Source organism: Scaptodrosophila lebanonensis, unplaced genomic scaffold, assembly GCF_003285725.1.
Source record: "Scaptodrosophila lebanonensis strain 11010-0011.00,11010-0021.00 unplaced genomic scaffold, SlebRS2 tig00000136-arrow-arrow-pilon, whole genome shotgun sequence".
Taxonomy (NCBI): Eukaryota; Metazoa; Arthropoda; class Insecta; order Diptera; family Drosophilidae; genus Scaptodrosophila; species Scaptodrosophila lebanonensis.
In genome coordinates, this window is record NW_022060586.1 from 294,999 (window position 1) to 322,958 (window position 27,960).

General features: G+C 37.9%; 1 protein-coding gene across 2 annotated transcripts; it reads right to left on the reverse strand.

Annotated features, from left to right (window-relative positions):
• Positions 1–2,728: 2,728 nt before the first annotated feature.
• LOC115629149 (open rectifier potassium channel protein 1) lies at positions 2,729–27,960 on the reverse strand. 2 transcript variants are annotated; one of them, XM_030525511.1, is made up of 7 exons: positions 27,347–27,960; positions 19,335–19,508; positions 9,341–9,642; positions 8,988–9,239; positions 7,902–8,005; positions 7,605–7,752; positions 2,729–5,592 (listed from the first exon to the last, which is right to left on the reverse strand). In XM_030525511.1, exons 2-7 carry the CDS (start codon positions 19,474–19,476, stop codon positions 3,448–3,450), a joined length of 3,093 nt encoding a protein of 1,030 aa, XP_030381371.1. In that variant the 5' UTR covers positions 19,477–19,508; positions 27,347–27,960; the 3' UTR covers positions 2,729–3,447. The 2 variants fall into 2 exon arrangements, with proteins under 2 accessions (XP_030381371.1, XP_030381372.1); XM_030525512.1 differs by lacking the exons at positions 8,988–9,239; positions 9,341–9,642; positions 19,335–19,508; positions 27,347–27,960 and adding an exon at positions 8,673–8,694.

The following is a 27,960-nucleotide window of genomic DNA, read 5'->3' on the forward strand; positions in this document are numbered from 1 at the left end:
TATTTCTGCGTTTTAAGTGATGGAAGCCTAGCTAGGGCTAAACTATTTCCAACAGATAAGAACTTTGTAAGCAATCTAATATGTACTAAAAGGAAGCAAATGAACATCTGCACTCTTAGCCTTATATACTTGCACTTGCCATGTATATATGTATTCTGCATACTATTCATTTGTGAGCCCTGTAACCCAGAAACAAAGCTCGCAGAAAGAGGCGTGGCAAGCCCCGTGCTATAGGTACATAAATGATCACCAAGATGAAACGAATCGATATAGCCATGACCGATTCTACGTCAGAATGTTTCTATGTAAACGAGTATATTTAAATTAATCTAGTATACCCTTAGGGTACAGGGTATAACAAAATTTATGTGTTTTAAGAGCTGGGACCCTGGACTCTAGCATTCCATTCTTGTTTTTATAGCCTGTACCCAAAGGGTGAAAGGCTATACTAGTTTTGTGCGCATGTATGTAACATACAGAAGGAGGCGTGGCAGACCCCACAAAGTATATATATTCTTGATCAGGATGAGAAGACGAGTCGATATAGCCATGTCCGTCTGTCTGTATGAGCGCAAGGATCTCAGTAAGTACAAGAGCTAGGATAACCAAAATTGGAATCAAGGTTCCTATAAGCCCTAGGCAGAACGAGTTTGTTTATTTTTTCTGATACACCCCCCCACTCCCCCGCAATACGTATTTTTATAGCCTGTACCCAAAGGGTGAAAGGCTATACTAGTTTTGTGCGCATGTATGTAACACACAGAAGGAGGCGTGGCAGACCACACAAAGTATATATATTCTTGATCAGGATGAGAAGCCGAGTCGATATAGCCTTGTCCGTCCGTCCGTCTGTCTGTCCGTATGAACACAAGGATCTCAGAAAGTATAAGAGCTAGAATAACCAAACTTGGTTTCCATATTCTCCTAAGACCGAGAAAGTACGAGTTTGAGTTTTTTTTCGATGCACCCCCCCACTCCCCCGCAATTCGTGTTTTTTCTTATAAATTCCATAATTCTCGGAATTTTGAAATCAATTTTGGTAGGTACATCCAGTTAGTACTAATGTGTCCGTATGCCAAATTTAATCATGATAGGTCAATTCTGAAGAAAGTTATAGCCATAAGTAAAATCGCTGCTCATGCGCTGCCTGCAGCTCTGTCGGCAGCGCTGCCCGCAGCTGTTGTTGTTGTTGCTGCTTTGGTTCAACTTTGTGCTGCATATAAACACGCATAGGTAAGTGATGTAAGTGTATGCTGTTAAAACTGAACATAAACATGTATTCTAATTTAATTTAATTTAATTTAATTAATTAATTCATTCATTCATTTTTTTAATAATTTAATTTTTTTTTATTTTAATTTTTCTTTTTTGTGGAGAGTACAGGCTATTTTACTGTCGGGCTTGCTCGACTGTAGCGTTCTATCTTGTTCCTTATAACTTCCGTATTTCTCGGAATTTTAAAATCAATTTTGGTAGGTACATCCAGTTAGTACTAATGTGTCCGTGTGCCATCATGATAGGTCAATTCTGAAGAAAGTTATGGCCATAAGTAAAATCGCTGCTCATGCGCTGCCTGCAGCTCTGTCGGCAGCGCTGCCCGCAGCTGTTGTTGTTGTTGCTGCTTTTGTTCAACTTTGTGCTGCATACATACACGCATATGAACACGCATAGGTACGTGATGTAAATGTATGCTGTTTAAACTGAACATAAACATGTATTCTAATTTAATTTAATTAATTATTTTAATTAATTAATTCATTCATTTTTTTTAATAATTTAATTTTTTTTTAATTTTTTTTTTTTTAATTTTTCCTTTTTGTGGAGAGTACAGGCTATTTTACTGTCGGGCTTGCTCGACTGTAGCGTTCTATCTTGTTTTTACTCAATTCCCTCAGGAACTGTTTACGCACAAGCTAAAAGGACCGTATAACTCCATATACATATAGTACAGAATGATATATCTGCACATGTATATCTTTCGGAAGGTCTTGGGCAGGCTTTTTGATGAGTGTAAGTATATACCTATATTTATACATACATATAACTACCGTTTTTCGTTTGGATACTTTATCGATCAGAAATTGTGTCAGCTTCCAGATACGTGGGGGTGCACCGTAAAAAACCTAAGCTTGGATAGCAGGTTGGGTAATTCTAACTCTTATACTTGTCTATCTTGGCCATGCTGAATCCTTGGTTGCAGGGTATACAATTAGCATGCAAAACTATTGAACAATGTAACTTTAAAAGCCAAAATATTACATTCTCCGCATGATATAGTAGTGAAGGGCTTAGTATATATATCTTCAAGACTTTCCTTCGAAATTGAGTGAATGGATATAGTACTTTAAGATAGCGGTTGGCAATATTCTCAGCGTTCATAGCCTTTAGCTTCACAAATCCGGTTCGCGTATTAGGATTTTTATAAATAAACTTCAAAAAATCCAACTCAGTTTTATTCTGATGCGAAATGTTGCCCCAATTCTGCATATAATAATGAATGTCTGGCCGACTTTATATTGCCTAAAATGTTGCATCTATGCATCTATTTTAACCTAATTGTGTAGTTATTATGTTGATACAGTTTATACGAAAACATAAGATTTAAATCGCACTACGATATTATATGCTGCAATATTGATACTGTGTTTGAATATTAAGCCGCTAATATTCAAATGCTTCTGCGATTTAAGAATCAAACATTTCCCATTGGATCAAATAAAACTCTTTCTACGTATGTATATTGAAATTAATTTAATCAAAGCTTTACATTTTTTTGTTTTACATTTTGGTATATATCCGCATATATGTAACTATGTTGGTATATTAGAAATGGAAGCTGTCGATTTTTGTTCATTTAAGCTCGTTCTCCGTTATAATTTGTGGGCTCGTGTATAAGTTAGTAAGGCTGTTCCCAAATGCGAGTCTTCTACTTAACAAAATAGATTACTAGTTCTAAAATTTAACAGTTAAATATGTATGGAATGCTCATCCAACAAGAATTAAATCCAGTAGAAACAAATATAATACTAAGTATAAGAAAATAAATAAAACATAATATTTATATGAAGATTGAAGCTTGACCCCAAGTGGTTCAAATAACCTGTGACATACAGTAACTGTGAGTTTTTAGATAAGATACATTGTTTTAAAAACAGCAGCAATAAAAGCAAAGATAATCTTGTTATTATATATGTACATGCATAGTTCAAAGATCAACTTCAATTCTTCATATTGGCTTTTAGCTTATCTATGGTTTTCCACCTTACATTTACAAGCACTAACTTGTTTTATTAAGCTGGGAGCCAACGTGTATGTACGAGTATATACTAAGTATATGTATTATGCATTATATTTTGAGTTGATAAACACATATCTAGTATGTACAGCGAAGGTAAGTTTGTATGGATCTACCAAAAAACATTTGAGCGGAAGATGTGGTGGTGGGGCTTACTTATCGGCGCTGCCTGCAGCGCCTGTTCCCGTACCTCCAGAACCAGGCAGTTTGCGGACAGCACCAAACGCCTCGGGCTTACTGCTCTTTCGCTGCGCCTGTGATATTTGCACGATGCGCGAAAGGGGCGAGTGGGTACTACTCGTGCTAGGTCGCATTCCCGCAGCGCCTACGCCTGAGGGCAGCAAACGCGTAGAAGATTTCGGCATATCAGCCAACGGCGGCACCGAAGTGGTCAGAGCAGTGCTAGCCTCATCGAGAGCTGTCGTCGGTGACGGTGGTGAAGCTTCACGCGCCAAAGGCGAGGGGCGGAGGGAAATGCGCCGCTGAAGGGAGGTTTGCGATAACCCGAGTGCCCCCAAATCCTCGTTCAGTGTATCACCAGGAGGAGGGGCTTGCCCAGGCGGAATTTGCAGAGCTGTCGGTCGCACACTGAAGCGGCGCCGGAATTTGCTTGAAACGCCAGTCGAGGAAGTAGATGTGGCCGGAGCTGTAATAGCATTGAGTGGCGGTTGTGGTTTCTCCGTGTAGCTAGGCGGTGGTTCAATCATTTGCATGCCCGAAGGCCGACGACCTGCGACGTTGCCGGCTGACATGGTTCCTATGATGGTGGAGCGTCGTGAGTAAAGGCGATTGGCTGCGGCTGCTTGTAGCGTACGCGTTTGATCGCCGGCAAAGAGCGATAGCATGCCTGGCACTGTGGGTAGATCCAGTCCTGCGTTCCCCATTTTGCGCTGCTTTCGGTCCGCCTTGCTGCTTTTAGTTGGTAGTGGCGCAGCTGCCGCTTGTTGTTGCTCATCCAGTACGGCGTGCGTATGCACCACCTCGAGGGCTCGGATTAGATCTGCAATTGTGGTCTGCTCCAACACGTCCATGTCTTTCTCCGAGGTAACCGAGAAAATGCTAGAGCGGCGTGGTGCAGCAGTCGCCGGGAATAAGCTGCCACGTCGTGCTGCTGCGGTGGCCATAGCGGCTGAGCCGCTGGTGGTTGCCAAGCTACCACGCCGCTGCATTTGCGCCAGTGCTGCCGCGGTGGGAGGATACATGCTGCCTCGGCGTGCCGATGGGACTGGATTCTGCGTGTAAATAGATTCGCGACGTCGTTTTCCCGCCGCTGCTGCAGTGGTGCCAAGAGCCGACTTGCGCTGGTAAGCGCTAGTGTGGGTGCCGGTATTAAAGATGGACTGTTCCGTTTCATCTTGCTGGAAGCCATGATTTGTTATGCCGCCACCGGTTGTGCTGGGTAGACTGGCATTGGAGGCAAAGGGTGGCGGCGGACCGTGCAAGCCGTGCAGACCATTCCGGAAGTTTGCGGGATTAGATCCCGCTGTGACTGTGCTGCTGTAGTAGTCCAAAGATTGACGCTGCGGTAAAGCAGCGGATCCCTCTGGCACCGACACAACTGACAATTTTCGCTCTACATCCTGCGATGGGCGTTTGCGATGGAACAGCCTCCGGAGGCCATCGGGCATTGAGAATTTCTTCACACGTGTACCAACTGCCTTCTTCATGTGATCTTCTGGCTCGTGCTCCTCCATGTGAACCACATAGGGATCTAAGCCGTTCTGCTGACTTTTATATCGATTATTAAAAGCTTCCTGTATCTGCTCGTTGTCACCACTCCAGGTCCACTCATTGTGCGGAACGCGCAGTGGACGCTGGCCGCGCCAGCGCGGTGCTCCAATATTAAAGTCAGAGCAAGCACGAGCACGGGGGTGACGTGGGGGCTCTGAGAACTCATTCATCGTCGAAAAGGACCACTCGCTAGCAAGAATCTGTGAGTCGGAAAATCCGTGATAGCCTCCGTAGAGCGCGGCATCGTCAGCCTCCGGGGGCGATGGCTTCACAGTAGCCAAAGCATTGACCACCTTGGCAAGTAGATCGGTAGTTTGTCGATAGGCCTCCGCCGTTTCGAACGTCTTGGTTCGGTCGAATTTGCTGAGCTCCGTGTCGGAGCTGGCATGGACCATGGGCGTAATACCGTCGCCACGAGCCGCCTCCGCTGCCGCCAGATCTGCGCAAATGGAGTAGGCGCGCTTGCGACTTGGTATGGGTGCCGGATCGATCCGATACATACTGAGCTCTGGACAGGAAGCGGAGCGGGGCAATGTGTAAGCGAAATCGGCATCGGTATAGACGGGCTGTTTTATACATTCGATGTTTCAGTTTCGGGGTTGTAGTTTTGTTGTGGTACATGTAAGAATACACAGGAAGTATATTTGTGTTAGTGTCATTTGGCTTATTGTTTGTATGTGTGTGTGTGTGTTGGTACTCTTGTTGCTCGACTCAAAAATCGGTAAAAAGTGCAATCAAATGGTGCAGATTTTATGCAATTTTGGCAGACATATTTAAGTACTTATGTATGTACATATGTATGTATATACATACATATGTATACAAATGTATGTTTATCGAATATTTTCATTATTTTTTCACATTATCGTTTGAGTGGCTTTTTGTTGTTTCGAATTAGTCTCACACTTGGAATTTCACGTACCTACCCAGTACAAATATACTACGTACTTAAGTATATACATACATACTACAAGTATACATCAGGATTTATAAGTTTATCAACCATGGTTGTCAACCCCTTAGCCAGACAGGGCAGTCGCTAGAATATTTTTAATTCCACGGGCTAATAATAAGCAGTACAAATAGTTTCAAAAGGTTTGAATTATCTGAATGTCCAATAAATTGTTGCTGCAGTCTAAGGGGTTGTACTGGAGAGAATTTGTTTCGCGAATAACTTTTCTTAGAATTGACCGAATTGAATAAAATACAAGTATGTGCAAAGTTTGGTTTAGGTAGCATTTGAAATGTGGACGCTATTGACGAAATTCTGTAGCGGGGGAAGGGGGCGAAATTCCAAAAAATAAAATAAACTCGTCCTTACTCGGACCTAGGAGAATCTGGATGCCAACTTTGGTTATTCTAGCTTTTATAGTTTCTGAGATCCTCGCGTTCATCCAGACGGACGGACGGACATGTCTAGATCGATTTCTCTCGTCATGCTGATTCAGAATATATATGTATACTTTATGGGGTCGGAGATGCTTCCTTCTGCATGTTACATACTTTGCACTAACCTAATATACGCTTTTTACCCTACGGGTACAGGGTATAAAAAGTAAATATGTACAGGTTTAAAGCAGGAACCACAAATAATGATTATTTTGTTTTTCATTCACTTATAGTAACTTTGAGAAAACGAAGATTATACCAATTATATATTTTGGGCTTATCTATGCATATTCGTCATGATTTATAATTTATAATTTTTATTCATTCATTTTTCCACAATATATTGAAGAGATTTGAAAAAATTAAAAAAAAAAATAAAACTTATAAAATAATGAGTATTCTTTAAGTTTAATTTTTTGATCAGAAATCAAGTTCAATTTGTAATTTTGCCTTTTTCGGACAACATTTATTTATATCCTTATCCTTATATCCCTCTTGTGAAATTTTGGGTTAAAAAAAAACGTTTTCAAACATTACTGCTAAATCATTGCCAAAACCAGAGCTTGATGTTGCAAATCGCTGAAATGTAAGTTAATACCTAAATACTATCAAACACTACTTACAGATACATATTTTAAATTTCATCTTACAAAAAATGGGAATCTGTTTAAGATCATCTGATCTTTCGTCGTCTATTTGTATTCAATTTATTTAAGTCTGGCGATTTACTGATTTTATTAATTGGTATACATGGTATACATACATTTAACATTTTACTTACACCTCTGCTTCTTCTTCTTCTTTTTATTATTCTTCCTGCTTTTTTCATTTCCCTTTCGACAAAACTACAAAAAGAGAATGCATCATCAAATAACTAAGTTTAATATCGAGTATAGGTATACGAAGGCGTATGGGTTTAGGTTATTGTAGGCCCGCTTAGTCAAACATTAAGTTGTATGTAGATATGTATCCCGTAATGGCTCTGGTCAAGATTTCAATATAACGGATACGGATATTCCAAGGCGTGTGTGATTAATCGACATTCAAGTGCATTTTGTTGATACATATTTTTGTGTAAAGACTCAAGTTAGTTAAGATTTTAATGTAGCCCCAGTAAATGAACAAATTTGGAACACTGTTTTTTTTTTAGTAGTAAGCCCATAATAGTTTGAACATGCCCAAGCATTACCTTCACTTTCAGTATGTAAAGCTCGTTAAGCAGTCGCCTCAGATAGCCAACATCCTTGGTAACGCCAGTCCAGATGCGATTCTGCGTAGCCTTCAAATTGGATGAAAGCTGTTGTTCCAGTTGAGCTAGTTTCTTGCTTTGCAATCCGCTGTAAATAGTGTGTGTGTTGGACAATGAAGACATGGACCCCATGTCATGTAAATAAATGGTCCATAGTGGGTTAAAGTAAAATGTTCCCAGCATGCAAACAAGACACAAATTTGTACATGCTTAGAAATACTCGGTTACGTCTCTTACCGTGTAATGAAGGTCATGACCATTACCAAATAGCCCAGCGAGAATATAAACCAGACAATCACAAAAATTTGATAGACCACAAACCAGCCGCCAAATTCACTGGGCTGTAAGTATTACAAAAGAATAGAGTCAAGTGTAGAAATGAGGGAAAATGGGTAAATGGGTGAGTAGCTGAGACATACACGTTAAAAGGTAGATAACAAGAAACAACACATTCATATGACTATATCCGGTAATTCGCCTGTTGTATTTCTCTCCTCTTTCAATCACTACTTTTCTAATATTTTAAAAGCTATCAGGCTAAATTTTGCATATAAGAACAATAGTCTTTCGATGACGATCCTTTTCACTGCTTATAGGGGGATTTTGTGTAAGACCTAACGATGATGAATAAATAGTTCTGATTACATCAAATCACGACAACTAATGATCAAACGCTAAAAGAGAAAATGTGATTTATGGTGACGAAGCCTGTATCAATAATGTCTTTGTGTAACCAGAACCATTTGGTCATGGTTACAGTGTTTGGGCTTCCCGGACATCACTCTAAGCTCGTATGTCAACTTTTCAACCCAGCGGCGCAGAACTTTACTTTGGCAAAAGGAGGGGAAGAGTCCGCATAGACAGCACCCATTTTGTTTTTGATTAAAAACAAATATCTTATGACCGCAAGATATTGAAATTTTTAAAATCTGGAGGTAAGGAAACTCCGGAACACCCCATATGTAAACTGCACTAGCGTCATATAGTATGAAACATCTCAACACTCACCGTCTTCTTCCCCTGGGATAAGCACAGCAAAACAATCTTCTAAAACGCTATTGACATTTTCCAAGGATACGCGACATCAGCGGTATCGTTAAAAGGCTCCTAACAACCTTCATTATCCGATAGTTAGCGAACAGTCACCACTAAAAGTGAACTGGTCTACCATCAGTTAAAGAAAATTAAAATGAGCTCTTTTACTTTGACCTTTGAACATGTTTATGATTCAGCAGATAGTTATTTTTGATATGGTCTTGAAATCTCTGCAGTGTCTCTATGAAATTATTGAATAAATATACATCATGTATTTGCAATATTTACCTGATTGGCACCAAAGGTGGGCACATAGTCGCCAAAACCAATTGTCGTTGTCGTAACGTAGCTGTAATATAGAGCTATCGAATAGGGCCAGCTCTCAAAATATGAGAACACCCAGGAAGGCAGCAAAATGAAGAGCGCAATGCCCGGAATGAGGGCTATAGCCACAGTGGTGATCAGTCCTAACTGGGGTGGAACATAGTGCAGATCGCTCGACATTTTGTACTTCTTATAGCGGCGATAGATGGCCTCAAACTAGATCGATGAGAAGTTCAATTGATTGTACGAATTTGTATTACTATATACAACTATACACGAATAATATTCAGTATATTTATACTTGTAGACGCGCTTACCGTGCGACCAAAGTATTCTCCCAAGCCTGCAAAAAGTATTCCATTAACCGGTATACCGATCATTGAGTATACTATCATAATCATCCGTCCTAGCGTCGTTGTAGGAGATATGTTGCCATATCCCACGGTTGAGCATACCGTAAAGGCAAAGAAGAAGGCATGATAGAAGGTCCATGTGTAGGGTATATCTGATTCATCCTGCGTGTGGTCCGTAACCGGTTTGCCACAATAATTGCCGATCCTTTCCAAAATCTCTTGCTGCACTGTCGCATTCTTATCGGCCAGCTCCGACACCAGATAATCTACAAAACATTCACAGAACCCCGAAGGCAATCAAGCATAAAATTAAATCAATTTTAATTAACTCTATTACATGCTGTTGCGGAAGCGCTCGGGCCCACTCAAGCGGACGGCCGATCTCGTTACTAACGCCATTTAACCTTCCGCTTATCCAAAAATTGCAAAACAAATCAGAATTAACAAATAAAAGGCCGTAGCACAGAGCACACAAATTGTTGCCACCCATAGCCATATCCAATAAAGAGACCGAAATCGTGGGCATGCCAGCTTTTTCTATGCACAGCAATTTTCATACATACAAGTACATATGTTTATACTAGTATGTATGTTCGTGTATACGTACATATCTACTATATACCGTTAGCGATCGCTGTTCCCTGATAAGGCCATTTGCATACTGGGACACACACATACTATACACACCCACAGAATTACATCGGTCGGCTTTTGCCCTCGGTGTGTGGCATTTACACGGGCACTTGCTATAAACAATTACCAGATCACATAACGTCGCCATTAGGCAATGATCATCGCGATCATGATCAAGATCATGACCAATGTGATTTAAGTGTGATATGCGGGAATGTGACAAATACTATCTGTGCGTGCTTTGGTAAACGACCGTACCTACAAGTATATACATATGTACATACCTATACTCGTGATTTCTGACTAATAGGGCTGCTTATTGTCTGATTTTCTATTTGATCATAATGTTTCCTGGCGCAGCCTCACCGAATTAATATAAATTGTTCTAGTTCTAGTATCTGTAGTTTTGCACACAAAATTAAAAAATTGTTCCGCGTTTGTTGTTGATCGCCATGGCGAGCGGGGTAGAGGTTGCAGCATTGGGAAGGATATCAGAAAGTATAGAGCTAGAGTCACAAAACACAATGTTTTGTTTATGTAACTTTGAACAGGATTGACGAAACTCTATTGCGTGGGGAATGAGGGGAAGGTGTGTGTTATTGTGAAACACAAAATGTGTGTATAATAACCTATATAGTATGTCAGAGACATCAGAGCTGGAGAAATTTGATTTGATTCCAAGTCCAACTCCCACAATCTTGCGACTTTTAAGCAGATACCTCCACTTAGTGATTATGTGTCCGTATGTCAAGTTTTATTAGGACAGTTTATTTAGTTTATTTTTTTTATATTTATGTTAAAGGGGTGAAAAGGGTATATTAGTTTCCTGCAAAGAAGGTAACAGTATATGGGCATGTCTCTAGAAATGTCAACCGCAGCAAAAAAATTCAAAGTCTGTAAAAGTATGATGTTTTAACATATTTGTATAGAGAATCAATCAAATTTAACTAATGTAATCAAATATTACATTTATTCATAACACATTTCGAAAAATTCAAATGAAAAGTCGAACAACTGCAAAAGTCAAGTTTTGAACACATCTGTTGCACGTTTTGTTTTGATTACTGTTCTTAATGAGAGACATTATGCATTGATATTTGCTCTATAAAATATTGGTTTATATTTAAGCAATATAAGAAAAATGTAAAAGGAACGATGCGATTGCCAATTACGGTCAATTTTTAACTTTGCTTTAAGGTATATTTGGATGTCGCGTGCGACATAATAAAAAAATAAACTTGACCTGCCTAGGGCTTATGGGAATCTGGATACCGAGTTTGGTTATTCTAGCTCTTGTACCTTCTCAGATCCTTGCGCTCATACACACGGACGGACGGACAGACAGACGGACGGACGGACATGGCTATATCGACTCGGCTTGTGACCCTGATCAAGAATATATATACTTTGTGGGGTCTGCCCCGCATCCTTCTGTGTGTTACATATATTCGCACAAAACTAGTATAGCCTTTCACCCTTTGGGTACAGGCTATAAAAATTCTAAAACAACCTTATTTATATACATATATACATACAAAATATCACTTTAAAAACGTATTTTTTGTTTGTTTTAAAGCTTCTATTCGAAAAGCTATTAAAAGCTTGTATGGGCAAAATTTTAATATTTTCGAATGGAAGCTGCAGTCAATTCAAAAATAAATATATTTTGACAAGCTTGACTGACATAATTAAAGATATTGGATGCTTGTATATCGAATGGAATATTTTGCAAGTTCTCACGGGAAGGGAGCAGTTGATGGCCTTGGTGCCGTAATTAAAAGAAAAGTGTGGCAAATAACCAAATCGAAAAACATTGTTTTAGAGGATGCTCTTTCCTTTTATCATTGTGCAGAAAACAACATTAATAGAACTAAAATATATTTTATGCCTTCTGCTGAAATTGAAAAGTTGTCCCTTCATTATAAGTTAAACGAAAAATGGAAGGAAGTGAAGAGTATACTAGGTATATCTCAGTTACATTCATTTATTTGCGATGGCCCTCAGGTAAAAGGAGCTAGGACTGCATATTCCATTAAATACAAGATAGAACGCTACAGTCGAGCAAGCCCGACAGTAAAATAGCCTGTACTCTCCACAAAAAGGAAAAATTAAAAAAAAAAAATTTAAAAAAAAATTAAATTATTAAAAAAAATGAATGAATGAATTAATTAAAATAATTAATTAAATTAAATTAGAATACATGTTTATGTTCAGTTTTAACAGCATACATTTACATCACGTACCTATGCGTGTTTTTATGCGTGTATGTATGCAGCACAAAGTTGAACCAAAGCAGCAACAACAACAACAGCTGCGGGCAGCGCTGCCGACAGAGCTGCAGGCAGCGCATGAGCAGCGATTTTACTTATGGCTATAACTTTCTTCAGAATTGACCTATCATGATGAAATTTGGCACACGGACATATTAGTACTAACTGGATGTACCTACCAAAATTAAAAATTCCGAGAATTACGGAAGTTATAAGAAAAAATACGAATTGCGGCGGAGTGGGGGGGTGTATCAAAAAAAATAAATAAACTCGTTCTGCCTAGGGCTTATAGGAACCTTGATACCAATTTTGGTTATCCTAGCTCTTGTACTTACTGAGATCCTTGCGCTCATACAGACAGACGGACAGACGGACATGGCTATATCGACTCGTCTTCTCATCCTGATCAAGAATATATATACTTTGTGGGGTCTGCCACGCCTCCTTCTGTGTGTTACATACATGCGCACAAAACTAGTATAGCCTTTCACCCTTTGGGTACAGGCTATAAAAATATATATGTGGCATAAGTAATGCTATTAAGTATATTATTATACTCTGTACATGAAATGTACAAGAGTATATTAGGTTTGCGGGAGCTGAAAAATGTAACAGGCAGAAGGAGGCGTGGCAGACCCCACAAAGTATATATATTCTTGATCAGCATGACGAGACGAGTCGATCTAGCCCTGTCTGTCTGTCTGTCCGTCTGTCCGTCCGTATGAACACCTGGATCTCAGAGACTATAAGAGATAGAGACACCAAATTTTGCACAAAGATGCGTTATGTGTGTATTCTATACGAGTTTGTTTTATTTTTTTGATTTTCCCCCCACTTCCCCTCTATGGGGGTTTTCCCGATTTTCCATTCGTATAATCGGAGACTATAAGACCTAGGAACACCAAATTTTAGTCCCAGATGCCTTATGTGAATACGCAGAAAATGTATATTTTGGAATTCCCCTCCCTCCCCCCTCTACCCCGCAAATCGTAACTCCCGTAATTCTTGGAATTTCGAAATACCCTTTTGGAAATACCCCCAGTTGGTTATTATGTGTCCGTATGCCAAATTTCATTATGATAGACCGATTTAACAAGAAGTTATAGCCATAAATATATTTGCTGCTGCAGCGCTGCTCAAGCGCTGCTCAGCGCTGCCCGCGGCTGTTGTTGATGTTGCTGTTTGGTTGACTGCGAAAATGCTTACACAGACACGAATAGATGCGCATAGGCATACATACACTCACACAGACGCAATTGCTATGTAAATGTGCAATTATACACCCTTTACGTTAGTTCGAATACCGAGAGAGGTAAAATCGATCAAATTTTTTTTTTATTTTCTTAATTTTTTTATTTTCTATAATTATTGTAAACATATGTACAGAGTATTTCAAAGTCGGGACACCCGACTTTAGCTTTTTTACTTGTTCTTATATATGTAGATGAACACACATTTTTGTTTTTCTTTATTGAAGAAAATTTGTTATAATTTTTGTTTTGGAAAACAAAAATATGTATATAACAATCATTTATAATCATCTTATGTATTTCTAATTGCATATAAAGTAAAAAAAAAAAACATAAAAAGTATGATGGAGGAAATGTCGCGTGCGACAGTGATTAAAATTAAATAATAATTAAACTACATAATATTTTTGAAACAAATAAAAAGCATTATTAGGATACATCAATGCATAACATCTTAAAATTAGTCGCATTAAAATATTCCTTCAGGTTTCGCTCAAATCGGTGTTTGAACTGTTCGCCGAGAAAGCGACTTCTATATATGTCGCGTGCGAATGCCTTGGTTTTTTTAAATTATCTGGAAAACTAACCGAATCCCAAAATCCACCTTGATTTCCCCCCTATGGGGGTTTCCCCGATTTTCCATTCGTATAATCGTCTATATCTCGGAGACTAAAAGACCTAGGAACACCAAATTTTAGTCCCAGATGCCTTATGTGATTACGCAGAAAATGTATAATTTGGAATTTCCCTCCCTCCCCCCTCTCCCCCGCAATCTTTAACTCCCGTAAATCGGTCTATCATAATGAAACTTGGCACACGGACACATAATAACCAACTGGGGGTATTTCCAAAATTTTAGTTCGAAATTCCAAGAATTACGGGAGTTAGAGAAAATTGCGAATTGCGGCGGAGAAGGGAGAGAGAAGGAAATTTGGTGTGCCTAGGTCTTATAGTCTCCGAGATATAGGCGATTATACGGAAAATCGGGAAAACCCCCATAGGGGGGAAGTGGGGGGGGGGGGAATCAAAAAAATAAAAGAAACTCGTATAGAATACACACATAACGCATCTTCGTGCAAAATTTGGTGTCTCTATCTCTTATAGTCTCTGAGATCCAGGTGTTCATACGGACGGACAGACGGACAGACAGACAGACAGGGCTAGATCGACTCGTCTTGTCACGCTGATCCAGAATATATATACTTTGTGGGGTCTGCCACGCCTCCTTCTGCCTGTTACATTTTTCAGCTCCCGCAAACCTAATATACTCTTGTACATTTCATGTACAGAGTATAAATATTCCATACATGCATGCATACAAGTACATTTACATCAGAATCGTGTCTATGCGTGTTTGTGTACTGGTACATATGTATGTATGTATGTATGCATTACATAATTATGTCAAATCAGCAACAAATACAGCTGCGGACAGAGCTTGGGCTTGGTTATATGGCTATAACTTTCTTTCTAATCAACTTGTCATAATAACTTGGGATACTTGGGATATATAATCACTAACTGGATGTAACTACCAAATTTTAGTTTAGGCGTAGGAGAATCTGAATACCAAGTTTGGTTATTCTAGCTCTTGTACTTGCTGAGATCTTTGCTTTCATACAGACGGACGGACATTTGAAGACATTTGAATTTTTTTGATTTTCCCTCCACTCTCTCCGATACAGAATTTTGTTAATATAGTACTGTCCCTATTTCAAAAGCAACATAAACTAATCTTGCACACGTTTGCTAACAATTTATGTATATATGAATATCTACTTTTGTTTCAAATTTCATCCAAATCGGTGGGGTCTAAGAAACGTTATTAGCGAAACAATTTCCCTCCAGTACTACGCCCACAAACTGCGTCGAGTTAGCGCTTCTTCTACTTTTTGCTTCTGCTAGAAGCCCATATAACTCAGTGTCCGAAGTTCGTCTGGGTTCAGGGTATTTCATTGGCAAAGAGCATTTCAGAGTCGGGCCAGCCTACTTTAGATTTTCCATTTGTTTATAGCTACTTTTATGCAAAATAAATACATTTAGTATGTTGATACGTACTTTATGATATGTACTTATATATGATAATGTGCTACGAGAAAATTTATTTCTGGGCGCTTTCGGTTGCCATTATGCAGCCATTTAACAGCCGAAGCGTAATCTTGTTATAAACATTAGTCCATATACTTGTAGAAATAGCATTTATAATACTTGTTAAGGCTTTAATCTGAGAGGCAATTGCAAGTAATTTCATAAGTGTTCTGGCCGATATTTATCAAACAAAAGGATTCCAGTGAGCGGACTGCAAGTGCATACAATACAATTGTTTGGAACCCATCTCGACGGCAGTGCACCCACAAATTGCACTGCAGTCAGACAGACAGACAGACAGACAGAGAGTCAGACAGACAGACAGACAGACAGACAGCCAGTCACTTATAGGCCCGCCATATAGTTAAAGATAACAACTGCAGCGATTTTTGTTGCACTTGTTGCTATTGTTGCTCTTGATTGTGGCAATTTTTCCATAGAGCTAAACGATGTCGTCGGTAATGTTGACGTCGATCATTAGCACCAATTCTTGTAAATCTTTAGATCTAAGCAGAGCCGTACTCAGGCACGTACACCTACATATGTATGTACAAGTATGTATGTAAGCAATAGCTATACGTGTATGTGTGCGTACGCGAATGTCCGTAGATTTACTTGATTTGACTTTTGTTGTCATACATACATACTTGTACATATGTGTTGTACATAGACTTCAACATATGTACTATACTTACGAATGTTGTGTATGTACATATGTACATACATACATATGTTTGCATTGTAGTTGAATCATTTATTTTGAATAGCTTTGCCATTTACGAGTAAAACGCCGGAAAAGTTTGTGCCAAACAAATTGAAAAATTAATTTAATTAATGTGAGATCGGCATAGTTGTTGTCGTTGGAAATTGATAACGATTGGGTGATTGTGTTGGAGAGATTACAATAAAGCCTTAACTGCTAAGAATGCACGCTATTCCCACATATGCACTTCCTTAAAATGGTTTTAAAAGCTGAACACTTGAAGTCTTCAAGCCACTTGTTATCTCCGTCTGTCTGCCTGTCCGCCTGTCCGCCTGTTGGACGAGCGCCTATATTTTGAAAACGATCTGACCCAGAAAACACCTGGAAAACAAGAGTTAATTTGATTTTGTTTTATCTCTCTCTTTCCGCTTCTCTTCTCTGCTGTAGAGTTTCATCAAACTGTTTGTCGATAGTGTCCATTCTCTTTTCCTTTTAGGTCGTCTTAATTTCTCAGTACCCCGCAGAATAACAAGAAATTATCTTTTCCTTTTCCGTAACTTAACGGGTTTTAACCTACATATATACCTATAACCTATTAACCAATAATAAATATTTTGACCTGCTCTCAACCGAACTGTCTCTTCTTTTAAGTTAAGTTTTCGCCTCTGATATTATTTTGTCATTTGATTAGATTCCTCCTACTTAGGCTTTCCTGGCCTATACGGTTTTCATACCCGGTACCCAAAGGGTGAAAGGGTATATTAGTTTTGTGCGAATTTATGTAACACACAGAAGGTGGCGTGGCAGACCCCACAAGGTACATATATATATTGATTAGGGTGACAAGCCGAGTTGATATAGCCATGTCCGTCTGTATGAACGCAAAGATCTCAGAGCTAGAAAAACTAAACTTCGTATCCAGATTCTCCTAATTCCGAGAAAAGACGAATTAGTGTTTTTTTTTCTGATACACCCCTCCACTCCCGAGCTATTCGAAATTTTCCATAATTCCCGTATTTCTTGGAAATTTTCATTGAAATAAGGAAAGTAGCTCCAGGTATTGAATTTGAGTCCGTATGCCAAGTTTCATATTGATAAGCCGATTTAACAGGAAGTTATAGCCATATATATATGACAGTAGTGCCCGCAGCTGTTGTTGTATACTTGTATATTGTTTTCCTATGTCGACAGTCAATGTTTATTGAAATAAATAAAAAATAAATAATTACATAAAACATAAATAAATAAAATAGTCAGCCGATCTGTCGACTTCATTCTTTGGTGTTTAAGAATCTTAAAAGAATAACTTGATGTTTGTTTAGAAAGTCAAGGTAGGCATTAGAAAAGGTTATCCATTTAACGAATGACTTAAAGCAGAATAATAAGATTCTTCTAGTCTACGAACACTTTAATTTCCGAGCAACTACTGCATGATTATGATCCATATCGGCTTAATATTGCAACACAGTATTTCCTTGCTGATAGCAAGGTACTACGAGTAATGTGCGGCACTTAAAGTTATTCGTGTCGTGCTTGTTCAATGCGAATTCGTTGAAGTGGTTTTGAAGCCCAGGTGATTAAACTGATATTGGCATACATACGTATAAGTACATATATATGTACATATACACATATTTACGTATTATATGTATACTTACTTATTAAATATGTACACCTGATAAAAGCTGACCATTCACTGTTGAAATGCCACGACACTTAGAAGATCTTTGGGCGCTATTTTAGGGTATTTGAGAGCAGTACGAGCTGTACGGATAGATAAGTCAGCACAGAGATGCTTACTCGGAAATGTAGTGAGTGGTCCTTCTCTGAAGTACTGACAAATCTCATAAAAATTCAATGCACGTCTTCCCTCGTCGCAGTCTAATTAGAGCGCTTATAGTTTGTTTATCTGTGCAATTAGCGATTTTTATGGGCTATTGCTGTTTAAATTCGGGTTTTTATTGCAATTTATTTGAGGCTAAATAAAACTTGTGAACTTTACGTGTAGACGTGTAGGAATATTCATAGGTTTTTGTATGCACAAGACAAATATTCACAACCGAAAGTCGCAGACTTGTTAAATCATAAAGATCACACTTCAAACATTTACGCACGTTTTCTTATACGAGTATATACGAGTAGTATGTATACATATGAGTATGTACATTTTTGTGGACTTTACATGTATACATACACACGTATACACTTAAAATAAAGTTCTGCATTCTAAAAAAAGCGCGTGGGTCGCAAGTTATCAAGAGTTGTGTGAATTTTTTACGTAAGTAGTGTGTGGGCGAAGTTGTAAATGTAGTGGGGAATATTCTTTATTAATAACAATTTGAAGTCTTTATATGCATGTAAATGACCAGCATTAGGAATCCGTGCTCTTCTGAAATCACAACCAAGAATAGCTCAGATAAGCAGCCACAATCTAAGATCAATAAACTTGACGGGTATTTCACATTGATAACAATTTGTGTCTCTCAGTATAGCTTTGTCAAAATGTAGACTTAAAGGCCAAATAAGATCGATCAGCGAATAGTACAGTTTTAAAATTTCATTTATTTTCTTTGTACTTGTAGGTTCACTTTCCTTCAAAATACCCCTTAAAAAGAGCATTCAAAAGTAAATAAAGTAAAGCTCGTGATCCCTAGGGATTAGGAGAGCTTACATACCAAGAGCCTCCACACTCATACTTTATGGAGTCGGATAAACTTGCTTCCTTCCTGAATATTGCGTGCATATATGTACATATATATAACAGAAGTTTGTCCTTTCTCGTGCTATTATGCTACTATTTCGCGAGATTTGCCTCAACACAGACAAACTATCGAACAAGAGGACATTCGAAAGAAGTACCTGTATAATCACAGATTCGATTTGTAATCAAATTCCAATCATTTGCGAGAACTTATGCATGTACTTCTAAAATGTGTACATATAGTAAAATCAATGTTTTATATACTCGCGTTCAGTTGAGTATAAGAACCGAAGTGCTTAAATTTAGTACCCACCATAAATGATAATGCGTTCCTTCAGCTCGGCGGAACGATTTATCTTCTCCAAGCCATGTTCGATGTGATAGTAGATTGAGGCACCAAACATTAAATATGATATGTAGAAGATGAGCAAAAGGATCCAACGTCTTGGCGACATGCTCAGGTGTCGCAAAAGTTTTACTTGGCTATCTGCAAGATAGTTGTTGTCTTTAGTTAGGAGCTGCATTCTCTTGCACTTCAATTTTTAATCACATGCGCGACAAATTGTTTGAAACCTCACAATAACAGGGAATAACAGGGAGCATTGTTTATGGTTTCAATACATACTATAATATTTCTTTTTAATCGGCATTTGATTGCGATTGCTCAAGTGCCTTCTATCTGACTCGCTTAAAATGTTGTCTACATGAATTTGCCGCTTATACATATGTATACAATATATTTATAAATATACAAGTATACTATGTACTTAGTATACATAGCATGTTACTCGTAGATTGCTTTGGGTATTGGTATGGGTAAGGGGTATGACTTTTACCCACAAGTTGCTTGTCCTACTACAAAGAGCTATTTTTTAATGGCTCAATGTGGTTTTTCTTATCGCATGCCCGATTCTTGCAGCGGAATTAACAGGTGGACTTCTTAATATTGGGCATTTAGTTACGCTTTTGCATTCTTAGCGTGTTGAGCTCTTGTGACTTTTGGTGCTTTGTCAATTGTTTCTCGCGGGGCCATCATATAGTACTAGGCGTATAAGTCTCAAGATTCTCTATGGCGACACGATCAAGTGCAGTATATTGTAGTACAATCAATGAAACAACATACAAAGTAATCCCAGGGATCCCCAAGTAGGTAAAGACTGCCTCGGAGGCGACAGGGGAAAAATATAGTACATTGTGTGTGTTTGTTGTGTAAGTATACTCAGATATCTATGATTAGATTTCCTTACTGAAATATTTACACAACTCAACGACGTCATCTAAAGCCCAGATGGAGCGTCATTAGCCATTTTCCATTGCCATTTCTACCGCCTGCGCAACAGCACTTATTGACATTTCTAATCATATCACCAAGGCGAATACTCGTACTCGTACTCGTAGGTATTCCTGCTAATTTGTACGATCTGTTTTGCTTCGGTACGATTACGACTACGAGTATAGCTACGATTAGCAGCTACAGCAGTAACAGCAACAGCAACAGCAACAGCGGCTCTCTTATCTGCCTGAGATTAGGTGCAAGTCAGGAAAACGGATGACGACGACGACGACATGTTTCCCGCCACGCAGAGGGTGGTGGGTCTTCGGTGATGGGACTTGGCATTTGAAAATGTACAGCAAACGATCAGGCAGCAGCTAACACCTCGGGCCACCAATTAGCGCAATTGCCACAGCTCTCTGACGAGTCTGGTCAGTAGTCGTCGTCATTGATTCCGCCCTAAAGCATTGATAGCTGGTTTCTTTATGCGCTCGGCCGACTGTTGACTGTTGACTACTGACTGGCTGGTGACTGGTGACTTCTTAGGTATAATCATAAAGATAATGTTGCCATTATGATGCCATTTTTACTACAATTAAATCATGTTGAGGTAGTTCCGTGCTTATCGCTGACGTACTGTTGATACCACAGGTCTGGTCTGTGACTATTGGCTTAAGTAAGAGTAGACTTTGAGCAGACACTGGGAGTACATATATTTATGCTGTATTCCAAGGAATTTGAATCACGACTATGCGCCTCACGTGGCATGTGGCATGTGCGTAGGAAGTGAGGTTTTTTGTGATCTGGCTATGTCAAAACTATGTACTCGTACAGTATTACTTTAATAAAAAAGGCCCAAAACTATGTCAGAAACTTTCGAAACACTCACATACTAGTCCATTTATCACTAATTCTCGAATGAAAGGGAACAGAATATTTCATTTTAGGAAATAGCAGAAATCGTACGAAGCTCACTAAGCATTGTGAATCGATCCGAACTGGGTGTGCTGCAGCATTTAAATAATTGATGACCATATTTATACTATAATTTAATTGTTTTAGCTCATATATTTATTACAATATTTTTTAGTAATTCATAAATGTAACATCTAAAGAGTTTTCAAATTAGTCAGTTCATTTAATGAAGAACACAGAACAAAGTTTTCTAAGGAATAAATAATACCGGTTTTTGACTTTCTACATTTCATTCGTATTAGTTATTAGTAGATGAAATAGTTTAAATAGTTTAAAGCTGGAACTGGATGCACTCTTCCTCCGTAGAACTGGGTTTTAAGAAGCAATTGCACATACTAAATTAAAATTGCATTGCATTCGAAATTCGTATTTTCTAAAGATATATACATATTATATCACTGTATTTTGATTCCAGCATTAAGAATACGAATAAGCTGCCAAATAATATTATGTTTTGATTCAAGTTATGTGTTATCGTACTATTTATGAAATTTTTATAACTCAAAGCATTTTATTTTATTGTTTCGAAATGTTGGGCATGTCGTATTTTTGAATACTTTGTATGTTTAATTAATCAATCAACAAAAGTATGCCATTGCATAATATTTCATGTACAAGTATATAGTCGTACTGGGAATTTCTGTGCATCGGCTTTGAAGAACCTGACAACTACGACAATTTTGTAGATATTGGCACAAAGACATGCATACATACAAGTATGTACATATGTATGTATTCATAGATTATTATTATACAACTTTTAATTCATATAGTATATACTTATATTTGCAGTTCACATCAAGTGTTGGTTCTTTTATAGCTGATTATATGTGTTGAGACATATGGAAACTTTTTTTAAATTATCAAATTCCATCTAATAGAGGAAAAACTCCAGAAAATATACGAGTATATCGGCTTGTAAAAAAGGTCACACCAACCAATTTGACTGTGATAACTTATTTGTTAACAATAAAAATTGACTGTAGGGCGTGACAGAGATATATAACACAGCTCTTTTCGTTTACCTATTTCGTTTCAATATTTTATTGCAAACACAATCATTTTGATGACGTTATTTGTTATTTGCTTTTATTTAAAACAACTTTTTTGGGCTTGTCACATTCGATGGAAAATGGGCGAAATGTTTAATGCTAAACCGAAAAAATTCCATAGACATTAGAAAACACTGCAATTCGATTTTTAAAATCTTGGTATTGCGCAAAATAATGACACACTTTTTTGAGTTACAGAAACATTGCTTTATGAACAGGACACTGGAGGTCAGTAAGATTTTCGTCTTAATTAAGGCAGACTGATATGAACTAAGCTAGATACTGAATTGAAGAGAACCCAAAAGGGGAAAGGGGTTTTCCTATGTGCAGGAAAGGGTAAGCTTATATTTATTATAAACCGGCATTCTATGTTGCAAGTATTACTGAAATTTCGATTTTCAATGCAACCTATATTTTTTGCTAACAATTTACATTACATTTTCAAAAATACAGATAATATAGAAACAACCTTCAGTGGACTACTTGTCTTTTAGATTTTGAAGGTTAAGGACTATCAATGTGCACGTAAATGAAACAGAATGCAGGAGAGAAATATAGGAAGAACAGATCATAAATATGTGTTGCTGCAAGAAGATTAGGACTAAAATACCCCAAAATTAATTATGGCAAGTAATAAAAGGATTTTATGGCATCGAAATTAGAGCTAGACTTCTATATATCATTACTATTGAAGACAGCATAAATTTAAAATTACGATTCCATACGAAAGCAAATAAATACATGGAAACCTGTAGCGCCATCGATAATAATTTCGATTCTCATGCAGCGACAATGATTTGTCTATTTTGTTTTAAATTTTTGACGCGTGATATACCATCCTTCGACGAATATCTTCTTTCAGTTTCGTCCAATGTCATCACCTAAACAATCCCGACCAACGGCCATTGAGTCCATTCACACGTGGCTGCACATTGTAAAACCGTGCTATTGCCCACATTCAATGATCATGTAAATTGTTTTAATCAATATTTGACGTCAATCAGGGTGCGATAACAACAGTCCGTTTAATATAGTCATATAAACTTGACTAATTAGAATTCAAGAGAAGTTTTATAGTGGCTCAAATTTTGAGCAGTGGTGTTAGTATAGGCGCGCGAGGAAGGATCATCCGGCTGTGTTACCCGGGAGCTGAATCGGTCGAACTCTACACAGGGGGTATAAGTACGTACATATAGGTATACATACATACATACTATATGTACTTATTTCACCGGTGACCTCAGCGATGATGCTCGTACGTGCAGAAAATGTCAGAGGCAGAAAATTATGTTTATTATACTTATATTATTGTATTGTATGTATGTATAACATCGTTATTAAATACAAAATATTTACATACGAGTATACTCAACGCTAAATACTCATATAATCAATAATAAATGGCAGCAACTACAAATGAACACGTTTAGTAAATAATCACGGTTAGCATTTCTGGCGGTGTTTTTCATATGACATAGCGGCGCCAACGTCGCCAATGACGACCCCGCACATAGGCGATGGTAGCTCCAAACTGGTGTACCTCCAAATACATATATAGTATACGAGTATTAGTACTATTTACTTACTAAATGCATACTCGTGTACTTGAATTTGTGTCTTTAAGATTTTCTTGTCAGGCACGGCAGAACTTGAAAAGTGTAATCAAATACATGTTGCAAGGTATTATAGTGTGTTCGACTACATTGATAGCTAGAAATGATTAAATAACGAAATTATTTATCAGAACTCGATACTCGTATTAAACTAGCAGACTTTTATCCAAAGCTTGGTTTCTCTCTTGCAAGAGTTCCCAATAAATATTATTAATTGAATTGTGATCTATCAATGTCTCGTTTCGTCTTCCTCCCTGATAAGATTTCACCATCATAGCTTCTTGATGACTGACTTTGACGTCGTTAGTACCACCCTCATGTTACAAGTCAATTAATAACAGTGTTGACAACCAAGTGTCGATAGTAAGTATATGCTTAGTAGCGACCCTATCGAGAGCTGATTGATTGCCAAGTAGCGGATGGCAGTGATCGTCGTCAGCTTTGAACATTCGCTTATAGGAACCAACATATAAACAAGGTATGCCTGTCCAATACGCACATGATTGATGGAAATATATACCAATGGGTATTACGGACTGGGTAAGCGCCACTTAAGCACCCACCCAACACCCAGAAGCCGTCTTAAACTGATAAAACTGGTCAAAGCCCCAGCAACTTGGTAAATGTCATGCCTACACACTCATATACTATAGGTATCACAATGATTCACAGTGGCCCAAATGTTGGGTGGGGGCGAGTTCCTGAGATAGCTCAGCGAGTATGCATTATTTTTTTGGCTCCAAACCGACCTTAACTGAATGGAACCAGCCGTAAAAAACACGACCGTCAGCAAAACCACTTTCGATTTGTGAATAAAAATTAAGTAACCGCGTTCCTGAAGGCTTCAACGCCAGCGCCTATTTTTCTATTTATAAATAAAATGTATTATTGTTAATTTTAAAATAATAAAAAATCCTTTACAAAAGGGCATTACACATACATATATGGTAAATCTATGGATTGATCTGTGGCTACAGCCGAAGTAAACGTTATAGCTGTTATAATATTAGACCAGATACTACGGCTGACTCCTACGATTAGTAAGTATAAAGAAGGGAGCTATAAAAGCGGTGACTATATGACTTTAGATATAGTTGTATAGTGCTTCTGGATCAGTTGCGTAAACAGACACAAATACATATCTGCTAGCCAAAAAGTAAAAAACAAATTGAGCTATTAATAACAGCCATAACCAAAGAGCCATACAAAACCACTATACGAGTATGTGCTCGATATACGTATTGCAATGTAAGGACCTTTGAAAGTAATAGACCAAGTGTGAAAAAAATACTAGTGGTATGGATGCTCTCCTAGATCCTGGAAAGGACGATTTTTGGTGTTTTTGCAGATTTGAACCCACTACTACAAAAAACATTTAATTACAACTATTGTGTTTGTTGGATGCTAGTTCTTAAACTCGGATTTTGGTTACGCGTCAATATCAGTATTATTTTTGTACATATACATATATTTATCATATTCATTTTTACAGAAGAGATAATTGTTCCATTTTTATACTCTGTACCTGAAAAGTACAAGAGTATTAAATATTAGGTTTGTGCAAAGTAAACATTTAACAGAAGGATGCGTGGCAGATCCCACAAAGTATATATATTCTTAATTGGCAAGCCAAGACGAGTTGATCTACTCATGTCTGCCTCGCTGTCCGTCTGTCTGTTCGTATGAAAAGGTAGATATCAGGAACTATAAGGCCTAAAAATATTGCACATATTGCACCAATATGCTTTATATGTGTTCGCACCAAGAGTTTTTTGTTAGGGATTTTCCGTATAGGCATTCGTACAATCACGTAGATCTCGGAGACTATTAATGCTAGAGACACTAAATTTTGGTCCCAAATGACCTATATGTGTACAAAGTACTTTCCTATGAAATTGTATCTCAAATTTGGAAAATACCTTCATGTGTGGCAGGTTTCATCATGATAGGTCAATTCGAAAGGAAGTTATAGCCATAAATTTATTATCTGCCCAAGCTCTTCTGCTGTTTTGATTCAACTTTTTACTGCACACATTGTTAAACACAGCCTCGCATAGACATCATAGGCACAGTTCCGATGTAAATGTGCGGGCTCAAGTCCCAAAGAAGGTATAATCGATCAAAACTATTGTTTTTTTATTATTACAATTTCGTAAAAAAAATTTAAAGTTTATATAGTGACAGAGCAAAGGAACAGAGCATTCTAAAGTCGGGACACCCTACTACGCTAGTGCTCCATATGTACATACGATTACATGAATAATTTATATGTATGTATGTATATGAATTAAATAGGATCACTGGTGTACAGCCAAGGACCTCTTTATTTTCCTTCTGTTTCAATGGAGCAAAAACGAAATAAAGTCGAAAGCTATACCGTGCAGTTAATTTTTTAGAAACTTTAGAGATGTATGTACATACTTGTATGTATGTAATTGGACTGATGTCCATGCACTTTATTACCCACAATCTGTGTTCAGTCTCGTTCGATCCACGACCTTATGATAATTTTATTTTTTTAATAATACATACTATATGAATGTATATATTAATGCTGTTGACATCATGAACTAAATTCGTAATCCGAAATCGAAAAAATTATACATACATATGTATGTATGTACATACATACATATTTGTTTGTCACCAAAGCCTGCCGATTACCGTTTTGTTTACTGTTTCCTCAGTCGCCTTGTTGGTGTGTCCGATAAGGCCCAGAAGTGACCACAAGAAATTGCAATATTGTCTGCACTTATGTATGTACATATGTATGTATGTACATACATATGTATGTATTTATTGTTGACATGTCGTTGAACAAAATTGCATTTGTTCCACAGATGCATACATACAATACTTGTAATGGCATGGTATAACTGGCATATAAATACACGGCAAGCGCAAATCAAATGGATGAGCATTAAATGTATACATTGTGAAGAAAGCTCAACAACACTTCAGTCTATATACATACATACATACGAGTACCTAAGTACATATGTATGTATGTATGCTTCTGTCGCGATTTGCGCATGTAATGCAGGGTACGTGATTGCGTGTTATTTGTATAAAATTTAAGGATATATGTATATGTATGTATATATACATATGTACACATACATACATACATATGTATGTATGTACATAATTTCCAGTGCTTAAGCCAGACACTATTTAGTGAACAGCTGTTCAGCGAAATTATACGATTATGTACATGTATCCCAAACACAAGTGAATAGTCCCAGTTTTGATTTACCCCAAACAATATATGTACATATGTATGTATACTATATTGCAAATTGGAATACCCTATATATTTCAAGAATGAACAAAAAATCACTTTGCTCGTAGTATAGAATTCGTGATAATGTTTCAAACAATTTGCGCGCATTTTAATGATTGTAATACCCACACTTGAAAAACTAATTTTTTTTATAAATTTTATAACCGATCGCAATAGTTTTTATAGTTGGGCTTATTTTTTCTTTAAGTTAAAAACGAATCAAGACAGGGTGCACCCGCAAACTAACGGAACAGAGAACAGAAAAAAAAACACAAACAACAAAAATAAAACAAGATGGAGACACCGACGCGTACGATCAGGACCGTTCCACGGCGCTTATTGAACCGCTGCAGCGTGAGGCTTGACACTTTTTGTTTGGCCCGCTTGGTCGTTGAATTAAATTTGAATGAGTTTGCTGCCAAGCTGCCTCCCGCCGGCAACGTCAACGCTGCTGCCGATGTCACCGCCGCTGCTTCTGCGTTTTCGCTGAGCGTTTTTGCACGGTTTTTAAAAGTTCAGTTCCAGTCGTACGAAATGGAGCAACTTGCGATGCACGCGCCGCAATAAAACAACGTCGTTACGATACGATACGCGAAACGTCCATCATATGACTGTCGAATATTAGAGCCGAACGAACTTGACTATCTTTAAATAATTTTCCACCTCCTTTAGTAGTCTCTGACTGCTGTTAGTCTCTGTGCGCATGTGTGTGTGTATGTGTGTGTGTATGGGTGGGTGTGTTG

Bases quoted from the DNA above. Each gene is read 5' to 3' on its own strand.
- LOC115629149 (XM_030525511.1), bottom strand. From the start codon at position 19,476: ATGTCGCCAAGACGTTGGATCCTTTTGCTCATCTTCTACATATCATAT. The intron at 9,240-9,340 runs GTAAGCGCGTCT...TCATCGATCTAG, and splicing joins GAGAATACTTTGGTCGCACG to TTTGAGGCCATCTATCGCCG. The intron at 5,593-7,604 runs GTAATGCTTGGG...TGTATAAAACAG, and splicing joins TTTACATACTGAAAGTGAAG to CCCGTCTATACCGATGCCGA.